General features: G+C 29.0%; 2 protein-coding genes across 2 annotated transcripts; one reads left to right on the forward strand and one right to left on the reverse strand.

Annotated features, from left to right (window-relative positions):
* Positions 1 to 16821: 16821 nt before the first annotated feature.
* On the forward strand, positions 16822 to 17631 carry LOC114184143 (zinc finger protein ZAT8-like). Its single transcript, XM_028071400.1, has one exon. It carries the CDS (start codon positions 16974 to 16976, stop codon positions 17487 to 17489), a length of 516 nt encoding a protein of 171 aa, XP_027927201.1. The 5' UTR covers positions 16822 to 16973; the 3' UTR covers positions 17490 to 17631.
* Positions 17632 to 20588: 2957 nt separating this feature from the next.
* Positions 20589 to 26323, reverse strand: LOC114182949 (ras-related protein RABE1c). Its single transcript, XM_028069762.1, has 9 exons — positions 26145 to 26323; positions 25920 to 26050; positions 25001 to 25073; positions 24812 to 24912; positions 21953 to 22018; positions 21755 to 21852; positions 21205 to 21267; positions 21030 to 21122; positions 20589 to 20930 (listed from the first exon to the last, which is right to left on the reverse strand). The coding sequence occupies exons 2-9, from the start codon at positions 25990 to 25992 to the stop codon at positions 20853 to 20855; spliced, it is 645 nt and encodes a 214-aa protein (XP_027925563.1). The 5' UTR covers positions 25993 to 26050; positions 26145 to 26323; the 3' UTR covers positions 20589 to 20852.
* Between the last annotated feature and the right edge of the window lie 964 nt (positions 26324 to 27287).

The raw sequence follows: 27287 nt of genomic DNA on the forward strand, positions 1-27287 counted from the left end.
TAAATACTTTGAATCCAGGTTCTTACTGCATTACATGCCTGGACTGGAACTAACTGCTTTGTATTACATATTTAATTAATTAGAACAGTTTTGTGATATATGTTATGATTTAGAAGGATGCAAGCTAGGGAGTCTTTTTTATATATTTCTTCAGTTTTTTTGATTTATATATCTTTTCATGTATATATGTTTTTTTTCTTTCTGCTGAAAAAAAAGAGTAGCATTTTGTAGGTTAAGAAGAATCATACAATGATATTCCTAAGTGTCCTTATAATAGAATACATTAGTGGTCCTTTATATGATGGACAACATACAAAATTCAATGTGTTCTATAACATATATTTTATGGTTTTTAAATCATGTATAAAAAACTTTGATGATATTTCTAAAAGAAAAATACCTACAATTCTGTTATATAAGAGTTACACAAGTTGATTTATCCACTAACGTTAGGTATTGTTGAATGTACAAGATTTTGACATGTTTCTTTTTTTTTTTAGATATTTACACTTAAACAAAACAATGTATGATAGTAAATAAAAAGACATTGTAGTTTACAGTCAATCCAGTAGTATAAATATATGAAATTATTACACGGATAAACTATGATTATTATAAAAATAAAAATAAAAACAGAATCCATATCTAAGCAGTTGAATTTTTTAAACTATTAACAAAAAATAAATTATGATTCAATAATCAAATTATAGTTTGTATTGTCTTGAACAGTTTAAATTTCTTCATTTTGTTTACTCTACATAAAGTTATTATTGTCTTTCACCATTGTTATAAGCAAACTTTTTTCCCTCCGTTACGAAAGACAAGTTTTTACCCTATTCTTCTTCTTCTCCTTTAGTTTTATATCATCCTCATTATTCTTCATTCAGATTTTCTTCTTTATTCTTCTTCTCCTTCATTTATTTTTTTATTCGTTGACTCTAAACCTTAAATCTTTAGTTTTTCTTTATCAACAAATAATTTTAATTAAATAAAGTATTTGGGATGCTCAACCCATATACAATATATTAAGAACTAACACTCGAACCTCAATATTTACATTACATTCCTACCAATTTGAAAGACTTTACACAATAGTTTAAGTACATAAAAATAATTTTAATCAAACTCCCTTTGGAGGAGATATAGCTTATTACTGACACAACTATCATGAGATTTGCATATTTCAAGTAAGATTGACGGTTATATATATTGTATAAATTTAACCCAACTACCCACAAATAGTTTTCTTGTCAATCAATGGCTATTTGTCTCTCCTTTATTTCACCCTAAATCCTTGTTTGTGTTTGGCTATTTGTGTTGCAATGACACACATTGTTGTATTGTATTACTATCCGTATTAGTGTTACTCATGTTCTCTTTCAAGCACACTCAAGTTTTCATTCCTCTTTTCACCTATTTTCATACATTTAAAAAATTTGTATCTGATTAATTTTTTCATTATTATTTAAATTATTATATGTTATTTTGATCATTTATTGTTTGAATATATTGTTTAGTATATTTTTTCTATAATTATCTTATTCAATGCACTAATTTGGTTTTGTTTGATGTTGAGATTAAGATGTTGCATGAAGTGAAGCAATGGTGGTGCTACAACCACACCAACATGGAAGAAAGAGAAATGCAAAACATTGCATGAGAGAGTAAGTAAAAAAGTGAAACATTTTTTAATCCCTCATCTACTAATTGACGATGATTATTTTACTTAACATCTTTATTTTGCTATTCCAACATTTTCAACTACGATTAAGATATATCTTTCTTTTATCATTTACAAATAAGCATGTTTATTGGCCTAATAGTGACTTCAAATGTTTATTTATTCAATATCATTTATAATAATAAACAACTCATAATAACTTTTGAAAAGCTACATTCTTATTCGCATTCATAATATAAGGGATGAATAAATTTCAATTAACTAAGAGAAAATCATATGTCCAAATGCGTTATAATTGTTCTAATGATTAATATTAGTGAAAATGTCATACATTGCAATATTTTATTTTATTTACATGACTTAGTTTAAAATTATTTTCAAGAAAAATAAATATAATTATTAAATTATCAAAACTTATATACCAAGTTGAAAAGCCGTGTTGGTGTGAAGATTTGTAATTTATGATATTTTTAGCAGTTCCTTTTTCCAATTTCAAAATGATTTTTTATGTAAAAACTGTTTTTTAAAACAAATAATTATCTCAAAGTACATTTTTCAGTAAACTCATTTAAAAGTTATTCAACTCTAATTCATTATCATATTATAAATTATTAAAATATTAATTTTTCACTCTATTTCTTCTCTCTTCACTTCACTACTTTGTCTTACTAATACTTGATGGTCAAAGAGTTTACGCAGATAAATTATAAATTCTCCAAATTTAGCTTTCTCGGTTTATCCTTAAATCAAATTAACATATAAGAGAATATTCTAAATTATAATGGTAAAAATTTTAGTTTCCTAGTTTCTGGACACGTGGAGAACAATCTATACGATAATTCATAATTAGTATTTTTTTTTTTTTTTGAGTAAACAGATTTGTGGAGCCCACAAGTAGTGATAACATTGTTCTGTGTGCAAAATGTTGTTATGGTAAATAAATACAAATAAAGCATTAGGGAAAAAAATAAATAGAAGGACCACTTTGTGTGTCAGGTTATTAATTCTGAAGAAATGAAGAACCGCTTGAAGAATAAAACAAAAAGAAAAACTGTGTATAAGATAGATAGATAAAAACCCTGTGTGCGGCACACAGAAAAACCAGATCACGGGTGCAAGACTTTTGATTCTTTTTCGATTCTTTTTCGAATCAAGTTTTTATTTTTAAAAATACCTTTTCTTTATTTTTCATCACTTTTAAACCATGGATAACATTTTTACATACAGCAGTTAAAACAACTTCAGATGAGTTGGTCATCCACACTCTTTGCAATTTAGATTTTTTAATAGATGGAATTGAAAATAAAAACCAATTTATCCTCCAAAAAAATATATTCATTTTATTAATTCATTATTGACTTTATTCAAAAATATTTTAAAAATATTAAATTTTAATTTTTTATCAGTAAAGAACGAATAAATTAAAGAATTGTGCTCTAACCTTTTTAAAAAAAATCAATAAAAATTACAAAAGAATATAAAAGCTTGACATCGAAACTTTACAAAAGATGACAACTAATAATTAGAGATCTATCAAAGATTAAAAAGATCCTAAAAAAGATGCACATGAGACTAAAACAATAATTGATAGATGCACATGCTACTCCAAAATACACAACAAAAAACAGAGACAGAAAGACTCTACACATAAATAGGTATGAGAATTGATAGATGAATTATGAATTATGTGACATTTTGAATTTTTTAAACTCGTCATGCATCATGGACTATGTGAAATCTTTATTTAATTATAAAATATTGTTTTTTCATACACTATATTTTGGTAAATACAAAAATATTTAAAAAAGCTTATTATTAAAAAATAGTTATTTTAAAATTTAGATGAGTACTTCTCTTTAATCCACTGACATGTAATAAAATGAGCCAGTATTTTTAAGTGAGTAACATCAAATTAATCTCTTTCAAGGTTGAAATGAGTTGAATTAGTAAGTTAAGTTATATTGAACTCGTCCATTTTGATAGTCATAACTAAAGATTACATGATTTGGTATACAAATGAAAAATTAATATTTTTTTAGATAAAATTATATTTTAAGTGTTAAAGAAGGTTTAAATAATTGAACCATTGTTGAAAATAAAAATATCAGAAGTGTAGATGGAGGAGTGATGGAAGAACTCATTTGTTTGTAATAAATGAGAAATGAGAAATTAAATTTGCTATCAAACATTGAGAGGCCAAATGACTTATTAGCTAATACGCGGAAGAGAATGATTTAAATATATAATACACAATTTTTCTACCACTACAAAAAATATAATCGATGTCATAATCTATTAATAATAGTAAAATTCGTGAATAATTATGATTTAATGATGGATATAAATTCGTCGGTAAGATAATCATTATAAACAGAATATGCTGGATTTCATTAGTTAATTTAATTTATACAATATATCAATCAGGAAAAAAAAAACAATTTATATAAGCATAGCATATACATAAAAAAGAAAATGAAAATAGTGAGGTCCAATTAGGCTTAACCGAGTCTGAATACTCATAATGAGAGGGGAGGCCCACTGTGACATATTTCAACAATAAAGTTAAAAGCTTTAGGGACAACTCATGCAGACACAACCAATATTAATATATCAATTGATGCATTCAAGAAATTTAGAAAATGTTATTTATTTTCCAAAAGATGAATGATATATATATATATATATATATATATATATATATATATATATATTTATATATATATATATATATAAAAGGGTGTGAAAGTAAGTAAATTAGGTTCACACGAATTGGTTTATTACGGAGTTAAATTAGAAAAAAGTAGTTTAATTTTGCTTATCTTTTTGTTAGTCATAAATTTCACAATTCGGTTCGACATACTTTTAATGGGTAAATTAGTGAGTTGACTCATTTATAAATATTTTTTCTTTGTTATTTATTTTATATATTTATTGTATTATATTGAGATTGAATTAACTTAATTCATTTTTTTATAATAATAAAATTAAAGTGTTCATCTAATTATCGAAATATTATTATAAAGATAATAGTTAAAGATTAAAGTATCAACATATATACTATGACAAACAAATTAATTAAATATTCAAACTATTCAAATATTATTAAATAATATTATAGTATTTAAAAATATAAAATTGTGAACCTATATAATTAGAAATACTAAATAATTATAACAAAAAAATTATAAAAAAATGTTGGTTGGTTAAGTGAGTAAATTCACATTCAACCCGACTTGAATATGTTTAACTCATCGGTTAAGTGAGTCGAATTTAGTTTAACCCACTTTAAAAAATATTAATTTTTTTTCAATCCAATTCGACTTGAACCTATTGTGAGTCGAATTAACTCATAGGTTAGAACTTATCTTGAAATCTCTAAATACATGTTATAATACTGTTATAATACTATATACGCATAAACCATATTAGATAAAAAAAATATTACAAAACAAGTATTTATCTTTTATATATATATATATATATATATATATATATATATATATTATTTAGTGTCTACTACATTCTTTCTTATATGTTTTTATTTATTTAAAAATTCCAAATATTTTATATGAATTTTAATAAATATTTAAATTTTGGTCCCACTTACAACATACTATAGATTAGTCCGAGTGATCATCCTAGAAAAAGAAATGGTTCTATTAAACAAAAGATGAAAAAATAACTAATTACTTGGTTGAACACTTGGCAATAAATAGGAGAAAGAAAGACTAATGTGGCAAAAGAATAAAGAAGTCAAATATGGAAAAAGAAAGGTGTCATCTAATTTATGATTGAGCGTGACAATCGGGCCTCTCATAATATTGTTTGTCTTGTTTAAAAAAGATTTAAATACGATTTTATTCCAGAAGTTTTATCAAATCAGTTTTAATTTTGGTTTTGTATTGAAATAGATTTTAATTTTTTACAATTTTGTTTATTTTCGTTAATTTTGTTTAATTGAGTCCTTGCTAACACCATTTATATCATTAATAGTCATAAATAGTGACTGTCACGTATCATTTCGTAATTTTTTTAAATTTATTTTTATTTTTTATTTATTTTTATTTATTTTTATTTATTTTTATTTATTTTTTATTTTTTTAAATATCCACATGTCAACCAGTAGCGTGCCACATGTCGAAGTCAATGTTTTATATTCAATTTGGTCTCTATATATGTTATTTTTGTTCAATTTTAGTCTCAATTTTATTTAAAATTGACCAATTTTGTCCCTATCGGAGATATGACCAAATTTAATTTTTATATCAAAGTTATAATGATGTGAATTTTAATATATTATATAAAAATATTTAATAAAAAATGTGAATTTTAATATAAAAATTAAATTGGATTTCAATTTGGAAAGGGACTAAAATGGTTCATGTCAACAAAAGTTGAGATTAAATTGAACAAATATAACAAATATATGAATCAAATTGAATATAAATCATTGATTTTGACACGTTCAAAAAAAAATTTAAAAAAAAAAAAATCAAAAAAACCACGAAGTGACACGTGACCGTCACTGTTCATTACCGTTGATGATTTAAATGATGTTAATAAAAAAGAACCAAATTGAACAAAATTGTCAAAAATTAGGACATATTTAAACATAAAATCAAAATTAAGACTTATTTAACAAAATGAAAATTGAGAAAAAAAAAGTATTTTAACGTTTAAAAAACTATTGAAAATCTCCATTCAAGTTTAAACTTAATATCCCAAATTTTCTTCCATTCAGCAAATTTTGAGAACCTCTGCTACTATCAATAAAATCTTGTCAGTTTAAATTCTAACAACAAACACACTTTTGCACTTTGGCCCAAATGTATTATAGTCCAAAAGAAATAGTGTAAAATAACATTTATAAAAGTCATAAATTAATTTGTATAGAATATCTCATAATAAATAATGGTATCCAGTAAAGTTTATGTAAACTTTTCTCTCTTTTTCTTCTTCTTTATTTCTTGAAAATACTACTGTCTTGTTATTTTCTTCTCTTCTATTTTTCTAATTCTCTAAATTAATTATCATTGCCTCTCCAATTATTTTTTATCTTTTTTCTAGTTAAGAAATATGTTTTTACTCTTTAATTAAACTTTATAATTTTTTTACAATATTTTGGTGTCTGTGTTTTTATTACTTGACTTTTTATAATTATTATTTGGTTACAAGTGAGGAGAGTCATTAATTAAGAATGACTTAGACAAATTTTGTAGTATAAATTTATGTTTAGTAGAAATTGATATTAGGTTGAAATTAGTTTTAGAGAAAAAATAGTGAATTGATATAAATTTATTTTAATTGTAATTTTATATTTTAAAATTTCTAGAATGTATACAAGTTTGAGATATAGAATACCTTCAATTTATTATAACTATGAAGTAATTTGAGGTGTTTATATAAATAAATAGATTATGAGTATTACCATATATAAACTAACCTGAGATATTTAAATAAGTAAATAAGATTTTGATCATTTTAAATTAATATTATTTTTAACTTAAAATTTTAAAATGATGAATTTATAAATCTTAGTATTAATTAATATATTTTTAATTTTTAATTTTTGATACAAAATTGAAATTTTGTCCTTATTTAAAATTTTGATATATATTGGTTTAAAATTTTAAAAATAAATAAATATGATTATTTTAATTTAGTGGTGCTAATTTTTTGAGACTGACGTTTAAATTAAAACATGTTGTGCAAACGATTTAAACATTATTGTTAAACGTATTTGACAAATACAAAAGTATTAGCACATGACAAAAATATATATATATATATATATATATATATATATATATATATATATATATATAAAGATAATGAACGAAGAAGCTGCTCAAATTTTTTATATTATATAAGATTTTTTTTGTCATTTTTTTCTAAATTTTAATTGAAAATAATTTTTTTATAGATAATTAATTTATACAAATTTATAACTTTTTGCAAATATTTCATACGATTGTTTTGCAATAAGTATTTTATACCAAATATTACGAAAAAAAAAATTGATAACAATTTCTTGATTTTTTTTATAACAAAATTTCTAAATATTCTTTTATAAAAAAAAGTTTATAAATATTTTTAAAATAAAAATTCAAATTGATAGAAAATTTGACATTTTTTAACTAGTCGTGATAGAATATTTGTTTATTTTTCTCTTCCTATTCAAACCAAAGACCTCCCACATGTTGGGAGAAGTAGACAATAACACACACTCACATAGGTCAAGTCCTATCGCTCACATCTCAATGTTATAAAAACCATTGCTTCATTCAACTAACCCTAACTCTTCGACACTCCTATCACCAAACACAAACAACACTTCAACACGGCCCTATACTACGGTTATTTTGGAACTTAACCTATAATTAACAAACCGTAATATACACAAATTTTACACTATAGTTCATAAGTCTATAATTTATAATATTTATATTTAAATAAATTACAATAATAATACAATTTTGTTATTTTGTTAACTTTTAAATATAGTTTTAATTTAATTAATTAGTTTCGTCAGCCATGACATTATTCGTAAGAGGACGTTTATGGAGAAAGAAATTGTCTCTTAAATATCCAAGATCTTGGTTTCTTATATTGTTTGCAAATTGAAACTAACACAAACCTAAAGAAACATGGTTCTTCGAGAATATTTTTTTAACGTTTGTTTTCAAAAAAATATTTTATGATAAAGAAAACTCTATACATACACCTTTCAATTTTTTTATACTTTCTTAACATTTTAAAAAATATGAATACTTTATTTTTTTATCTTAATTTATTTTACATTTTACCCATGCTGAGAATAACTGAGAATATAATAGGATTTTAAGTAATGTTGAGCTAATTTATAATAATGAATATCTTTTAAAGACCAAAGTTCTTTTGGCAATAAACTAGAACTTAGGTAATTAATATTCTTAATTAGAATTACATTTCTAGTTTTGGAGAAGTTTTTATTTTGCATACAATCGTGAAACGGGTTCTCTTGGGAAATTGTTATAATAGTAATAGAATCATTATCTTGTGTACTAATATTGGATGTAGATTGAATTCATGAAATCTTATTTAAAATTTTTGAAATACTAGTGTAAAATATAGGTTTTCCGTCACCACACGTTGATAGTACAAAAATCCAACATAGAAGGGAATATTTTCTTTTTAATTTAAGGAAGACATTATAAATCGGTTGACTTATATCCTACGAAATAATGTAATAGTGATGTGACACCCAAGTTAAACATAGAATCTATATAATTATGTCAAAGTTAGTTCATGTAAAATGTCTTCACAAATTCGTTGTTTTTGCCAATTATTGTTAAGATATTTGTGTTTTAATATTGGATTTTTTAAGAAAATAAAATATATTTTTTAAATATATTTTTAAAATTTTCAAAATTTAAAATTAGAAGAACTAAATTATTTTAGTTGTACATTTTTTAAATTGTTTGAAATTATTTAATTCTTTTATTTAGACTAAATTACATGGACTGATTATATGGAAATTATAGGATCTAAGCTATATATCTTAATCCCTATGACTAAATCATAGAAAATAAAATTTTAAAAATATGTTAAAAACAATTATTTAAATTCATTAGTCCCTATAATTAATTTGGATAAATTATAGAGACTAATTTATCTTAGTCCTTACTAAATTACAGAGACTAAATTAACGTTAGATAAAATAATAATTACTTTATTTTCTTAGCTTATAAAATTTAATAAGACTTTTTTGCAATTACAGGAAAAATTATTAATTTTATAATATTATTGATCTCTAGAACTAAATCATCTTATTCCATCATAGAAACTTGATCTGGTCAACTTCGAACACGATATAAGAACATGAAAAAACATACACACATATTTTTTATATATGAAATTGTTAAAAACAGATATGTCTAATTATCTTAATCACAAAGAGATCTGAATTGATTAATAGGCTTTTATCTGATTTAAGATGAATCTTGAATGAATCTTTAGGTTTTAAAGCTCAATTAATCAATTTCACAGTTTTGGGTTAATGGACTGTTTAATTCAATCAAGAAAGATTATGAGAGAGAAGAAAGAAGCAAGACACACAATTTATACTGGTTCGATTCAAGGTGAATCTACATCCAGTCTTCTCCTAAGTAACACACTTAGGAGGATTCCACTAAACAGATAGGATCCAAGAATTACAAGCACACCTATATAATTCTAGACCCTCAAAACCCAAGAACTTGATTCACCAATCAAGAACTCCCCCTAAGAGCAATGCATCCACACAATTGCACATAGGCCTACACTTCAAACACTGAAGCAATTGTAATCAGAAATACAGTAAACAAAATCAAGAAATGAATACACCTATGCTGTGCAGATTTGACAAGATGCTCCTTGATTCAAGCAAGACCTATCATAGTAGAATCAACTATCAATCTTCTTGGATCTGCACTTGAGTGATCTTCCATAATGTTCAGAAACTCTATGACTCTCAGAGGGCTCTCTTTCAGATGGAAAATTGCATGATCTATCAATTTTTTCCAGAACCAAAACAGATTCTAAAAACAGCTTTTATACAGAGTTTTCTGCTCTCACTAATTGATTAGCAATTTACCTAATCGATTATCGTGAGTATATTTTCACTTCCTTTGTGCCATACTCACAGCTAATCCATTAGTTAAAAAACTAACCATGCAAGATTACACAGCATAAGTGTAATGGTCCAAAGCAGCACACAGCAGGCCTAAAATACATTTGATAAAGAAAAGCTATTAGCCTAATGCATAACCTAACTGGACCAAGCTATGTTTTATTCTAGACCAGTAGACATCATCAAAATCATTCTTCATTCATAGGTGAAGTAGCTCCCCCTACCAACAATCTCCCCCTTTTTGATGATGTCCAAAAACTTGGACTGTGATAGGCTTGCCTACAACACATAAAGTAAACAACAACAGCAGCAAAGCAAACAACAACAGCACATACCATATACCATTAACATACTCCCCCTACCAACAATATACCAATCTCCCCCTTTTTGGACATTAGCTAAAAGATGAGGGGATGTGTAACACAACCAAACCAGCACATACCATGAACATCACACGAGTAACAATACAAAGTATGACAATACTAACAACGCAGCAAGTGAAATTAGTAGCACAGGTTAACATCAGAGTGTAAATAGCCATAAATCAAATCAGCAATTAAGTATTGCAATATCAGTTTAAATCAGTAGTGCAAAAATTTATGGAAGTATAGAGCAAATAAAAACCAAGACCAATGGGATGGATAAACAGATCCAACAGCAAAAATATCAAAGTGCATACAGGCAGTTAAGGATTACAGTACTAGTAGATGACTAATCTAATGAATTATGTAGTGTTTAGAAACAAATTAGTCATAGCAGGAAAACGATAATCCATTAGAGAATTACCTAATGGATTAATTTATGCAGAAATATGAAAAAAAAATGCACATTTTACTTCCTTTTTAGTGAACAAACATGCAGTAAATTCAAAATATGAGGGTACTTTAACCAACAATTATACTTGATCACAATAGAAGAGGAACTTTTCACCTTGGCAATGCCTAAAATTTGACCTTTGTTATTATCACCTCTTGTAACATGACCAATAATTGGCTTTGTAAGATATCCTGCAGAAGTTCTTCACATCTCCTTTCATGTGTCTTGAGCATCCATTATATAAAAGCTACATTGTTTTCCTTGCATCAAGACACACCTGAAACAAAGTTAAAGAGAAGATGCAGGTACCCAATTGAACTTGGGTCCTTTCATGTTAGTGGTTTGAGGTGTTCCTTTAGGTACCCATTTGTACTCTCCTTTAGGAACCCCACAATTTTTAAAGTAGCAGGAATTAGAAAAATGGCCAGGTTCAGAACAGTAAGTGCAGATAATAGAGGATGGTTTACTGATCTTGAGGAAATTTCTACACGATAATCGATTAGAGTTGCCACTATAACCAATTCCCTCTTTATTCAGCACACTCCTTTGAGATCCTAGTACAGCATCTAGGTTGGATCTTCCTAGGGTAAATTTTGAGAGAGTTTTCATCAAATACTCTATCTTTTCTAGCTGTCCTGGGCAGTGCTCACATCTAGACCTAGGATGCTTTTCAGATTTTTCTAATTTCTCCAAGCAAGTTATTAGATTCTCATTTTTCTCTTCTAACTGTTTTATCCTACCCTCAAGCCATTTAATCTCTCCTTTACGCTTGCTATTTGACTTTTGCAGTTTTGTAGCTTCCTTATGCAGTTCATTAAATGCATCAAGCAGTTCATAGTAATTATTTTCCTCATGTTCAGATGTGAAACTACTCACACTGCTTTTGGATGATTCTGCTTTAGCCATCAGACACAAATTATTTTCCTCTTCAGTGTTGTCATCAGATTCATTGGATGTGCTGAAATCATTTTCTTCCCAGGCAATGTAGGCTTTCTTTTTCTTCAGGTGCTTCTCTGCCTCATTTTTCTCTTCCAGTTTCTGCTTCATCTTCAGTACAGGGCAATCTGCCTTGATGTGTCCTGTCTTGCCACACTCATAGCAGGTTTGAGATCCAGATCTGGAATGCTTCTTATTCCCTGCATGACTGTTATTAGTTTTATTCTTATACTTCATAAATTTTGAGAACTTTTTCACCATTAGTCTCAAGGCTTCACTGTCAGAGTTATAATCATCATTAGAGTCATCTACAGTTTCTGCTTTCTTCAGTTTTGCTGCAGATTTTACAGCACTCTTCAAGGCTATTGTGTGCCTCTTTTCTCCATCCTCTTCTTCCTTGAGTCTTCCAAGCTCTAGTTCGTGTTCTCTTAGCTTCCCAGAGAGTGTAGCTATGTTCATGCTAGTGAGGTCTTTGGATTCTGAAATTGCAGTGACTTTGGGTTGCCATGTCCTGTTTAAGCTTTTCAAGATTTTGATATTCATTTCTTCTTTGTCAAAGATCTTGCCAAGAGCTAAAAGGTGATTTACTATGTGTGTAAATCTCTTATGTACATCACATATGTTTTCTCCAGCCTTCATTCTGAACATTTCATACTCTTGAATGAGAGTATTCTTCCTTGCTCTTTTTACCTCATCCGTGCCCTCATGGGTGACCTCCAAAACATCCCACATCTCTTTGGCGGATTCACACACAGATACCCTGTAAAATTCATCCAAAGTTAGTGCAGAGGATATAATATTTTTAGCTCTAACATCATAGTGTGCCCTTTTATTTTCATCAAGAGTCCACTGTGAGAACTCTTTAAGAACAGTTTTGCCTTCCACAACTTTAATGGGTTGAAAAGGTCCATTAACTACAGCATCCCAAACCCCTTTATCCACTGATTCAAGAAAAAATTTCATTCTAATTTTCCAAAAAGGGTAGTTTTCACCAGCAAACAGAGGTGACCTGTTGATGGATGCCCCTTCAGCAAAGGTTTGAGATGTATTAGACATATCAGGATCTTTCTAATCGATTATCGTGCGATTAGCCAGCTCTGGTGCCAATTATTAAAAACAGATCTGTCTAATTATCTTAACCACAAAGGGATCTGAATTGATTAATAGGCTTTTATCTGATTTAAGATGAATCTTGAATGAATCTTTAGGTTTTAAAGCTCAATTAATCAATTTCACAGTTTTGGGTTAATGGACTGTTTAATTCAATCAAGAAAGATTATGAGAGAGAAGAAAGAAGCAAGACACACAATTTATACTAGTTCGATTCAAGGTGAATCTACATCCAGTCTTCTCCTAAGTAACACACTTAGGAGGATTCCACTAAACAGATAGGATCCAAGAATTACAAGCACACCTATATAATTCTAGACCCTCAAAACCCAAGAACTTGATTCACCAATCAAGAACTCCCCCTAGGAGCAATGCATCCACACAATTGCACCTAGGCCTACACTTCAAACACTGAAGCAACTGTAATCAGAAATACAGTAAACAAAATCAAGAAACGAATACACATATGTTGTGCAGATTTGACAAGATGCTCCTTGATTCAAGCAAGACCTATCATAGTAGAATCAACTATCAATCTTCTTGGATCTGCACTTGAGTGATCTTCCATAATGTTCAGAAACTCTATGACTCTCAGAGGGCTCTCTTTCAGATGGAAAACTGCGTGATCTATCAATTTTCTCTAGAACCAAAACAGATTCTAAAAATAGCTTTTATACAGAGTTTTCTGATGTCACTAATTGATTAGCAATTTACCTAATCGATTATCGTGAGTATATTTTCACTTCCTTTGTGCTATACTCACAGTTAATCCATTAGTTAAAAAACTAACCATGCAAGATTACACAGCATAAGTGTAATGGTCCAAAGTAGCACACAGTACGCCTAAAATACATTTGATAAAGAAAAGCTATTAGCCTAATGCATAACCTAACTGGACCAAGCTATGTTTTATTCTAGACCAGTAGACATCATCAAAATCATTCTTCATTCATAGGTGAAGTAGCTCCCCCTACCAACAGAAATAGTAGTAATTTCACATATATAGTGTATGAGAATTAATTTTCATATTTCAATATGTTTGAGATTTAATTAAATGATTAAATATTAATCATTTGCATTTGAATTATGATTTGTCTAATACAGATTGAAAAGAAACTTTGTTGGTTAGTTAATATGAAAAGAATAAATCTACCATTAAATTGAATATAAGTTTAGATTATAGAATTTCATGTCGTTCATTATCGGGTTAAATATGTTTTTAGTCCCTTAAGTTTCAGTGAATTTTGGAATTAGTCTTTCTTCAAAACTTTTGACCAATTTAGTCTTTTATTTTTAAAAAATGTGTGAATTTAGTAATTTTAACCAAAGTTTGTTTAGTTTATCGACGTTTTAAGTTTCATGATAGTATTTGAATTGTTTATCCTGTTTGACACATTTTCGCTTCAATGTTAACTCAAATATTATAATAAAATGCGTTTAAAATGTCAAATAAACTTAATAAAATTTAGTAAAAAGGATTAAATTCACGCATTTATAAACATGAAAGACTAAATTAATATAAAATTTCGAAGAAAGACTAATTCCAAAATTCACTTAAACTTGAGGGATCAAAAACATATTTAACCCTTCATTATTTTAGATGTTATTGGACATGGTAGAAGTTGATTATTATTCTAAAGCTCAACTTCTTTCTGTATGTATGTGGTGTTTGAAAAGTAAAATGAGAAAAGAAAAAAAAAGGTAAAAACAACAATATAATAAAAAAAAAATTTAAAATAGAAAAAAGTGATTTTATATTTCTCTTAAATTAAAATATTAAAATATTTATTTACTTTTATTTATATGTTTTTTTCCTTCTTTCCACTCCTATCATACAAGAAATCACGCGTAAAAGTATGGCCGGGCGCACCGCGTACGGTGTTTGATTAAATTGATGCACAACGTCTTACGTTTGCATACATGTCACACACGTTTCCCCTTCTCATTTGTCTTATCCCAAACATTTAATCTATTAACAGCTACACCATTAATTGCTTTATGTTCCAAATTGATTTTTTGGAGACTCTAAAATCTATGAACATCTATAAAATGGGAAATAAAAGAAGTGTAATTATAATAAACAATGTGATGTGGTAGAGAAATTTTAAAACTACGAGCATTAATACAATATTTAGAAGAAAAAAAAACTTTAATTTCTTCCCTACTTTAAAAGTAGCAATATTTTGTAGTTCGTTATTTTTTGTTTGAGATTATCTTTAATAGAGCTGTTTAACAAGGTTGGTTCAAATTAATTAACCAACGATTTTTACCAAAAGGTTATCATTAAAATATATATGATTTGAATTTTTCTTGCACAAGCTCATAGGTGTTTAAAATGAATCTTATTGTTGTACTTAAAGTCTTTGGAAAATCCATAGCGAAACATTCGTGTGCGTGTGTCTTTTTATATTATAGTTAAGAGTTTATTTACAGAAAAAAGAAATGTTACCATCTACTTTTTTTCTCATTATTTTTATTTTATTTTCTCTTTATTGAATACTAATATCTTCGTATTTTCATTAAATAAGGGTGATTTTGTATAATTTAAAAAAATCATCCAAGATATTTAACAACAATAATACTTAAATCAAATTTATATAAAGAATACACATAATAAACTTCAAATGTAATTCGGTATAATAAAATTTATTTGTAAAACAATTGTATCTATTTATATATATTATAAATTGAACGTAGAAAAATATTTTTCGTTATAAAAGGTATAAGATTTCATTAGGGAGAACAAATACCAATTAGACATAAGCTTAACCACATAAGGTATTAAGATTACTCTTAACTCAAAACGTTAAGATAATGAATTTATAGGCCTTGATCCATATATGATGCTCAATTTTCTCATTTTTACTTAATGTAAAATTAGACTCATACTTAGATTCTTTAACGATCTCTCAGATTTTCTCATTTTTACTGATTGAGTTGGATTTCCGACATATGATCCAATAATAAAAGAAATCATAAACTTTTCTATAATTTTCTGTTGCTGCTCAGTACACACTATTATTCTTTCCTCTTTCTTCTTTTCATACTAATTAATCAAATTTTACTAGGCCCACACGCAATCTCTCACATTATTCTTCGTTCCATTTCAAAAACCTTATTTTCATTGAAATTGACACATCATTTCACTCCAACGAGTATATATTCTTTCGCCATTTCAGACCGCATTTGGTTTAGTTTCTTAACATGAAAACCAAGTTGGAATATAAAAGAAGAGTGCCAACAACGATACTAAACAACAAGCTGTGGGACCCAAACAAGACCAGTGTAACGCAGTTGGCGGTAGTTTTTTTAATGATTAAATTTCAATAATTTTCTTTTATAATTTTAGGTGATATTTTTTAAATTATTTTTTCATATTTTAAAATTACTTGCTGAAAAAAAAATTAACAAAATATCATTGTGAAAGAGAATAGTAGTTTCCATGTCCACTCTTGGTTTTTTCAGCACAGACAAATAAGTGTGCACTTCACTAATGATCTGTTTGATTAAGGAAAATAGGTGTTGCCCCTTTCGACACGCGTTCACGCAATCTTAGCCAGCAACTACCAAGTAACCAACCTTGTACAAATTATAAGAATGTTTTGGTTTTGGTCTTTCAATTCTTAATTGCAAAGGAAAAACAAGGGTAGTTATGCCACTCTCCGCGTAATAGCAACATAACATGCACCTTCCTCACACATTCCCACTCATATATGTTATGTCTATATATTTAAGAGTGTAGTGTAGTGTCTTCAAATTCTCACAGTAAAGCAACCTACGATGAAGAGAGGCAGAGAAGAGGGTGAATTAGACAACATGGCTAAGTGTTTGATGCTATTGACGAAAGTTGGTGAGAGTGATGCGAAAACAAAACATCAAGTTGGTGAAATGGGTGATTTCAAGTGCAAAACTTGCAATAGAAGGTTTTCTTCTTTTCAAGCACTTGGTGGTCACAGAGCAAGTCACAATAAACCAAAGCTCATGATCACAGATCTTTCTTGCCATCACCAGTTACCTAGTCCAACCACGAAACAACAATCTAGGATGCACCCATGTCCCATTTGTGGCCTTCAGTTTGCCATTGGACAAGCCTTGGGAGGGCACATGAGAAAGCATAGAACTGCCATTAATCATGGTTTGTTCAATAATCGTAGAGATTCGGGTTCTTTGTCCATTCTCAAGAAATCTAAAGATGGTGGAAGGTTGAATCTGTGTTTGGACTTGAACTTGATGCCATTAGAGGATGATGATCTTAAGCTCAATCTCAGAACACCCGTTCTCGATTGTTTCATTTGATCGAAAATTTTGTACTTAACCAGATTCTTTTTTTTTTGCCTTACACAGTTATTGTGTATTTTTTCGTAATTTTATTATCTAGCGTATGAACCTACTTGTAGTATTGTATCGTGTTTATATGAAATTTATTAGTTCTCAATTATGCAGATTGTCTCTGAGAGTGTGTCCCAAACACGTAATCTTTTTTGCCTGAGAGATGTTATTGTTAAGCTTTATCCGAACAATGTCTTGTAATCCAATCACTCACAGTTCTTTTATTTTTAAAAGAATATTCTTATTTGTAATTAAGCCATGTTAAAGATACTACATACAAATAAATAAGACTATTTGATAGTACATAACTATTCATATCTTTCATGATATATAAAAGGGTACAAATTTCATCTTCTAAGTGGTTTTGTTTTCTAGAATTAAATTAGAGTTAAAATTCATATCTTAACATAGTATTAAAGTTAACATAGCATTAAAGTTATGGGTTAGAGTCTACCATAATTTTGTTGTTTGTTGTTTATTGATCCTATTGAGCTAGTATTGGATCACTCATCAATAATTAATCTCACATTTGAGATGTATATATCTTAAATGATCTTAAAAATTTTATATTAACTAGAGATAAAACGATTTCATAATATATAAGTGGGTGTAAATCGCACATCACGGATTAAACTGACTTAAAAGTTCACTTTTTTTTTCTTTTAAAAAATAGAGGGTTTGGGAAATGAATTTAAAAATCGAAAAATATTGATGGACTTATTTAATTGAATTTTAGAAATATAATAATATTTTATGAAATGTAAAATATGAAGGAATAAAGTCTGAATACACTAGTCAAAAGTATTACTCCTTGATAAGGAGTAAAATTGTATTGTTATTATACTGTTATTACACCAAAGCAGTCTTTTTTGTCCACAAGAGACCATAGATTACTACAAATACTATCAGTGTGATTATAACATAACAGGTACATAATTTCTGTGTGTCCAGCATTTTTTTTATAATTATAAATAACAATTAATACAAATAAAAATTAATTAACACAATAATCATGAAAAAATGAAGATTTAAATAGTAAGAATAATATTTATGCTAAAAAATGGTTACAAAAATAATTCCTCTATTAGTGATAGATACTAAAAAGTATTTAGAAAACAATTAAGAGATTTTTCTATTAGCGGTCTAATACATCCTTATTTTAATAATTTGTTTTTAATTTGAGTATAGTTTGTATCATGTTTTAGGTATCATCATATATTTTTCCACAATGTGGTTTGAAAAACATTTCTGAACACTATTCACCCCCAAATATATAAGCAATATCTAATAGAATTATCCTCTTTTTCAACGGTCCAGGAAGAGAAGAAAAAAGTGAGATAATATGAGATGAAAAAAGTTACAAAAAGAAAATAGTGTTTTAGATATATTATTAAAATATATCATTTTGTGTTCATGTATATAATTCTTGTGGTATTTTAAAGTTGATGATTCTGCATCCAATCCTAAGTGTGTAAACATTCGTAATTTTGGTTTATAAAACTGTGAAATGTTATTATCATAGTAATAACTGAAATTAAAAGAAAAAATTGAATTTAATTAGTCAACCTCAACCCCTTACTTGGAAACTTGTGCATTCTTTATGCATTGATTCGAGGGGAGATTATATAAGGAATTAATATATTATATTCAATCCAAAATTTAATATAATTAAATTGTGATTAATTTTCTTTGTATATTATTCTTTTCTATCTAATATGAAAGTTTTAATTTAAACTTGAATTTCTAATAACAAATTTTGACATGCTGTTGTGAGAGTAACAAATAATATGTTGCATTATATATCTACAAGGTTAATGAATGATTAATAGAAAAGACTAACTAATAAAATTAATTTTAAAAAACTATTTATTGTTTTTCTAATTTCAAAATCTCGAAACTTTTGGGTAAAATAAAAGTTTATTAATTTCATCTATGCTCACTTATACATAAGATGTGTCACTAAATTCTGAACAAATAAAAAAATTAGGACGGATTGATATATATATATATATATATATATATATATATATATATATATATATATATAATACCGACAATGGAAGAGAAAGAAAAATGCGTAAAAGTTCAATCTAAGAGGATCGATTCCCCTCCTGTAATAAATTTAGGTCATCAACTAACTGTTCTTGAACCACAATAATGTTATTCCGCTTGAAGTTTGAACCACCAACCTTTATCCAACTAATTGGACTTTTATTCACATTTTACGGAAAGGACTCTTGGGAATCAGAATAAGGCTACGTTTGTAGTTCTTTCTTTCTGCACCCCGTCAAATTTCTCTTTGCATCCCATCATTGTGGATTTTATTTTCTAGAACACACTAAATCAATTATAGAAACATTTTTTCAGAAGACATTCTTTTCTGGAAGACATTAACCCACTTCTACTCCAGATAAAAATTTTCTGAAGCTTTGATGAATGGAGTGCAGGAAGAAACAGCCTTCTTGTTATCTTCCACCTGCCATTTTAGATAGTTTACTTAAGAGATCTAGCCTGGGTACCATACACTCTATGTCTGTCTCTATTATTCATACTTAAACCAAAAAAATGGAAAGCTCTTCCAACTTGTTGAAAATTACTTAGTTTCTGTCATGAAGATATCAATATACAAGCAAAATTTCTCTGTTGATCTGACAAACTAAAAAAAGTGTTCTGACAGGGTACTCGTGGTTTTAAGAAAAATACCCTTTCTATAAAACATAAATTATTGTGTTGCTAATAGAATAATTTTTTTTTTACAATACAAAACAAAGAAATATTCTTATACTTGGTATCTTTTTCTATAAATTGCTTGTTTGATGACAAATATATCGGTGATCACGTGATGGATAAAAAAAATAATAATAAGTCAAAAATGGAGGAAACTCTTATGTAGCAAATTATCGATGACCTTCCCTTTAGTTTTCATAAATTAGTTCGGCATAATTTGTATTCATGGAATACAGAATTTTGTTATATTGACAAGTACCTAAAATATAAATGAGCAAGAAAATATTTTCTTAGTAATATTTAACATGAAATAACTGGTATAATTACTTAAACTAGGAATTGTGTCAATATAATTTATTACGTTTTAAAGAATATAAATGCAATTAACCATTCAAAATATCAACGATCAGTGGATTTGTGGCCCAACCAAACACAAGGCGCAAAGACAATCATATCTAGCTTTGAATTAATATATAATAACATCTAGGAAAGAAACTATAAAAGAATGACAGCGTGAAATGCAAAGCACGAATCATCATCAATTTATCATCATACATGTATTTTCCTCCTTCCTTCTTGTTCTTGGACAATAACGCTGTCTCCTCAACCACAGCAAGCTGACTTTTGTGCAACTTCCCCAGCCGTTGCCTGATCCTGTTGGTTGATTTTAATTCCTGCTGGCTGCAATGAAAATATAGCGACACATTCAACATGATGGAGAAAAATATATCAATATAAATATATTTTTCCTTGAATTCAAGGAATAACATATTCAAGTACCTCTGCCTTAGAGTCAGTGTCAGCAAGCCTTTGTTTTATATCCTTTGCAATCGAGAAGAAAACTTCCTCCACGTTTAGATTTGTCTTTGCACTCTGGAATAGAATTTTTTTTTTCAGTAGGTGATAGTAACAAAAGCTAAGGAAGTTTCCACATTTTAATGTATGCAACACTTACTGTTTCAAAGAATTTGATTCCATACTCATCGGCCAGTGCTTGTCCCTTGGAGGTAGGCACAGCCTAGAAATAAAAGCAGACATGTATGAATCCAAAAATCTAATATTTGACAAATATTAGAGTGGACAGGAAGATGTTACTCATACTAATGGCGTCAATAAGAAGTCGATCTCTTATGCGCTCAACCTCAAACAAAAATGTTTTATTCACTATTGGTCTTAGACGCGGTTCCTCTCACACCATGAAACATGTTTGTTAAAACTTTTGGATTCGCGAACAGATGATCAGATGAGCAGACACCAGCTTAAAATAAAAGCGGTTTCAAAAGCAAATGGTTAAATATGCAAAGATGATTGGCGTGTGGGTTAAATCTCAAACAAACATGCTGCATTATAGAACCAACTCTTGCATAGTAGTGAGAAAAATGTATATTTTAAGACAAGGATAGGTCATTTCTTTAGTTCCGTTGAGTTGGATCTGATCAAAATAGGTGCATGTGCATCGAAGTTCCTAAATAACTGAAAGAGAAAGGTCCCAGATGTTTGCGTACCCTTTTGCTTTCATCCATGTCGGCTTTGTTCCCCACAAGTATCTTGTTAACATTGTCTGAGGCATGCTGCTCAATGTTACGAATCCAATTCCTGATATCTGAAATTGGTATAAGCTGGGTCATATTCCATGAGAATGAGAAACCCTTTGAAGAGAAAAAGACACCAAATTTTAAACCAAAAAACAGGAGGAAACTTACTGTTAAACGAAGATTCATCTGTAACGTCATACACTAGCAATATGCCCATAGCACCACGATAGTAAGCTGAAAAAATAGGAAATTCAACAAAGGGTTGGCACATTATAAACTACTTGACAGATACTCAAGCTGGCATAAACAATGGAAATCAAGGATAAACGAAATCTAGAGTTACAGCAATGAAACAGTACCCATTGAAATGGATGTGGAATTTAACACATCCGACAGAAAAGCTGGAAGGGTACCCCAGAATCACATATTCACATTAATCACTGATACTCACAGGGACACCTTCCTAAAAACTATTTTACTGGTATGTTTTACATGGTTGCCAATCGAGAAACTGGAATCCAAACAGCAAGAAAAGACTGTTTTATTTTACGACTTGGGCATGAGATAAATCTGCCTATTTATGGTTTTGTAGCCAATCCCAGGCTCGGTCATGGAAGACGGTCGAGTTAGATCACTCACAACAGAGTTTTGCTCATGCTAGGTCATTTCCCAGATCTAATGCATTGCGTGGCTGAAGTCATCCAGATTGAAATGAACAAAGACTCTCACATTTTTCTAGACAGATGCGGTAGAGAAACTGGTTCAAAAGTGCTTGATATGGTTTGCTACCAGCATTGTTACTATTATTTCGACAAATAAGTCTACAGAGATGGTGGACACCATGACTTGAAGTTTGACTAACATCAAAATGCATACGAGAAATCAATCAAATGTGTTGGAGAAGAAGCTGCGTGAGTTATATGCTACAGGATTTAAACTGTCAAAAGGTTTTAGGTCTAAAAGATAAGAAATCGGTGGTGGGATCCAAACAAACAAAAGTATACGCTTTAAAGCCTTACGCGAGTGCAATAACTTTGAAAAGTGGAAAAGGTATCAAAACTATACAAATCTGGAAAGAGAAGCTGTGAATGAAGCACGATCTAAAGCTTTTGAAGTGATTCATGAAGATTTTAGGACAAAATATGGAGAACATAAGACCTATAAGCTTGTCAAAAATAAAGGAAAACAAGAGATTTGTATCGTGAGATGTATCAAGGATGAAAAGGAGAAAGTTTAATCATAGATCAGAATATCAAAAAGAGGGGAGAGAATTAGCTTTTCAATGATAGAATCACCTCATAATAAAGGACTAAAAATCCAAAAGGAGAGACATAATTTGGCTTATTATCAAATTCTTATGATTGGAAAGACAAAAATGTTTCTTAAGAAGATGAATAGTGGTAAAGTTGTTGACTAGAGGATAGGCCCTATTATGTTAGAAAGTGTGTACGAGAACAACATTTAAGTCATTGGGTTATTTAATGAATGAGAGTGTAAGGTATACGAAAATGAAACATGAGTGGAGGAAGCACTTTGATTCCTATACTTAAGAACGGGATATATATTTTAAGAGTTGTATTACCCAAAATTTACTTAAATATAAAACTTTTTACTCATACTATGAAATTACGAAAGAAGGTGATCAGGCATAGACAAATTAATAAAAGAGACTATGGAAATTTACAACTTAAGACTAAATATCTTTTTATGAGAGTTGATGGAAAGATATTGAAGCAAAGGAAAAACTTACGTATGACTTTTATAAACTTGGAAAAAGTTTACCGTTGATCAAGAGAAGTGTTGTGATAGAGTTTAGAAAAGGAAGACGTTTGCATGACTTATATCCAAACTATACGAGACATCTATAATGAGGTGACACTAAGGACTTCCCTACAGGGTAAGATTACACACAGGTTGAGCCTTAAATCCTTTAGTTATATGATTGTTTCTTTGATATTCTTACCAAGAAGACAAAGTTTTGATTGAGAAATTAAGGAAAACAGTACTTTAAACGTGAGCTTTTGTTACAAGCTTTTGACACGCTGCATTTATTTAAGTAGGCACAAGATAGAGTATATATGCATAATGATTTTAGTAAGATATGGAGAATATGACTTCGAAGTAAAAGAGAGATGTAATACCAGAGGTATCTATGTTTAAATATCTAGGATCAGTACATCAACATGATTACGAAATTAATGAAGATGTCGCCCACAAGATATAAGCGGTATGATCAATTGGAGAAAAAGATTGAGGGTTATTATTTATAGCAAAGTATCTACCGACCTCAGACAAGTTTTACAGATTCCGTATAATTTATGGATAGTTTATGTTAAACTTCAAAAGGAGAACAAGAAAAAAATGTGAGAGTATCAAAATGAGAATGTTAAGATGGATGTGTAGTATGTCAATAAAGGATAATATGAAATGATTGCACCGGTCAAGGAAAAGATGGCACAAAATTGGTTAAGGTGATTTAAACATTCGTAGAAGCACCAATAAAGTGAGTAGATTCCATGTTTATAGTTTGTGGAAAGGAAGAGAGGGAGACCAAGAAGGACACTGGAGAAAATTGTTAAGGGAGATCTCATGGTAAATAATATATCTGAACATTTGGCCTTTAAGCATATTGAATGGTGTCGCGTGGATCCATGTAACTAACTTCAATTAGTGGAATAAGACTTTTGTGTTATTAGGCATGTGATATTTTGGGCTAAATTGTTGGTTTAAGAATTATCTTAGAATTTGAACTTGAACTTCCCATTATAGCCAGTCCCATCCTTTTTGGGATTTGGCTTTAAACAAATGAGGAGGGGAGAAAAACAACAATTGAAATTATAATAAAATGCGTGCCCATGTATAACAGAATAACAACAGTAGTAGTTGTTAAAATCTTAACTATTGATTTTTTTAATCGTCAGTATAAAAACAATCTAACTCCTAAACTGCACTATCCTTAAAATGGTTGGGGTTCTTTACTTTTCAATGACACTAGTACCTATAATCTATAAGGATCATAAATCTTACCGGTTGTAATTGTCCGGAACCGCTCCTGACCAGCAGTATCCCAAATTTGGAGCTTGATCCGTTTTCCATCCTGCTCAATGGTTCTTATCTTAAAATCAATGCTGCATCGGGAGGGTAGACCTAGTGATGTTAAGGAAACTTCTGGCACACAAGATTCTGCAATTTTAGTCCGAAATTGTGAAAACTCACCCTATGGTTGTGATGAAACTAGTTGTGAAAGAACCATCCGAGAATCGTAGAAGAAGGCAACTCTTTCCCACACCTGAAACCAATAACAGAAAAGGGTTCGTGAGAAAAAAAAATTAAGGAATTTGTACACAGTGCACCTCTCTTGGAATTTCTATGGCCACAGTATTTTTCATTTATTTTTGCAATTACTTTTATTCTATTCATTCATTCTCTGACAAACTAAACAGGGAGGGTGGAAGGATCTATATCTATTGCATATATAACGCAGAAAGCAATCAAGGCACAGGAAAAAAGTTCGTGTGAAACGCTGACTGAAGTCATATCGCTTCGTTCATGAGGAGCAAGCAGATTAAAAGTGTGCACAAAAACAAAGCTCAAAAGCAACTTCCGATACCACGCTTTCGGTCTGTTCTTTTTATTCCACTAAATAACCACTCAAAAAAAGAAAAAAATCTCTCAAGAAGCTGCGAAAAAAAAAAGGCTACTATGCTGTAGAATAACCCAAACACGCGTCCAAATTTAGTACATGTTGCAATGAAACAAATAATTAACAAGGTACAGAGAGGCCTGACTACATACAATAATAAAGAGAATTTGTTCAACAAATGCATACCACGATCAGACGAAATTTGCAATTCAACATCGTGAACGTACAGCAGTAACAGAAACAATGATTCAAACACTCGCACAAGCTAGATCACGAAAAGATTCAATCTCTAAAATTAAATACACTATCATGAAAATCAAATTGAACAAATCCAGATAAAAAAAAAAGGTTACACAGAGAATCACCTCATTTGTTCGCAGAGAATTGCAACGTTATTTATGTTTTCTCATTACCAAAAGAAACACCGAAAAATATCGAGAAATAATAAAGAGAAAAAACGAAAAACAAGAGGCGAGAGGGTGAGCAACCTACCACTATCGCCGATCAAGAGAAGCTTTATGAGATAATCGTAGTCCGCACGAGCCCTTGCCGGTGGAGCCGCCATCAACTTCGATCGATGAATCTCTCACGATTTCAAAACTATAGTTCGTATTCCCAAGTATCTGCATTCAATCCCAAAATAAAATTGAAGAAAAATGAAAAAATAATGAGAGATAAAAAATGAAAATGAAATGCATGGAGAGAGAGAAAGAGTACCAGATCCGAAATGGAAAGGAAAATGGGAGGGAGAGGGATCTCCAAAGTTCAACGGAAGGACCGCGGAGATTTTTAGAGAGAGAAAGAAAGAAGAAGAGCGATGTTTAATTTTGTTGTTTTTATTTTATAACAAAAAGTTTCGGAATTTTTTATTGACCAGAACACAGGGATTAGGATACAACCTTCAACTTCGGAGCCTTCCCCGACTATAGTGGCACCCAATTTTTTATTGTAATTTTTTTTTTATTATGTATAACAAATACATAATTCACAACTATTATATATAAGTTGAATCAAATATTTTAATTAACTTCAAATGGCCCACCATGGCTTAGTTATAAAAAATAACATTTTTAACATGAATTATTTTATTGAGTACATTTCATTACTCATTGAATAAATAAATAACTAAATACACTTAAAAAAGAAGGCCCGGTGAGAACAGCTGCAAGATTCTGAAGACAAAAAAGCCAACTACAAAGGTTTGTATTTTGTAATTTTCAAATAGCATGAAATTTAATTTATATTCCAAATTTGTCCAATTAAAAAATGTTAAAGATGTTGGGTATAGGTGGCGTTAAATGACTTGCTTTGTTCTGTGCCTTAGCATTGCCAGCTACTCTTAGAATATCTATGTTAACCGTTAATTAACTGTCAACAGCTTTATATTAATTTCTTATTAAAAAACCAAAGCCAAATATAAATAAACAATATATGTTTTATAGTTTTTTTATTTAATCTCAAAGCACGAACTTTTTTAATTAATTTTTATGCTACAGATATGAAGACCAAGAAAGCACAGGTCATATGAAAATTGACATTCTCTAATTTCTTATCCTCAATTAAAATGTATTATGATGCATAAAAATAATCTCATATATATTATCTAGTTGTCAAGCTTGTTTTATAAGTATCTTTCTTAAAGATAAAGTAATAACAAGAAAAAATACTCGTAATAATGCCGTTAAATTTGAGTCTTTTTTATTTTTCAAAGCATCGAAACTTTTATGAATAAAAAAATTGCAAGATTCAAATTAATATCAAAATATGCAATATTTTAAACACCTTAATTGTAAATATCATTGAGAGTTAAATATTTTTTTTATCTCATTAAAAATTAGTCTAACTCAATCTTTTAATGTT

Source organism: Vigna unguiculata, chromosome 5, assembly GCF_004118075.2.
Source record: "Vigna unguiculata cultivar IT97K-499-35 chromosome 5, ASM411807v1, whole genome shotgun sequence".
Taxonomy (NCBI): domain Eukaryota; kingdom Viridiplantae; phylum Streptophyta; class Magnoliopsida; order Fabales; family Fabaceae; genus Vigna; species Vigna unguiculata.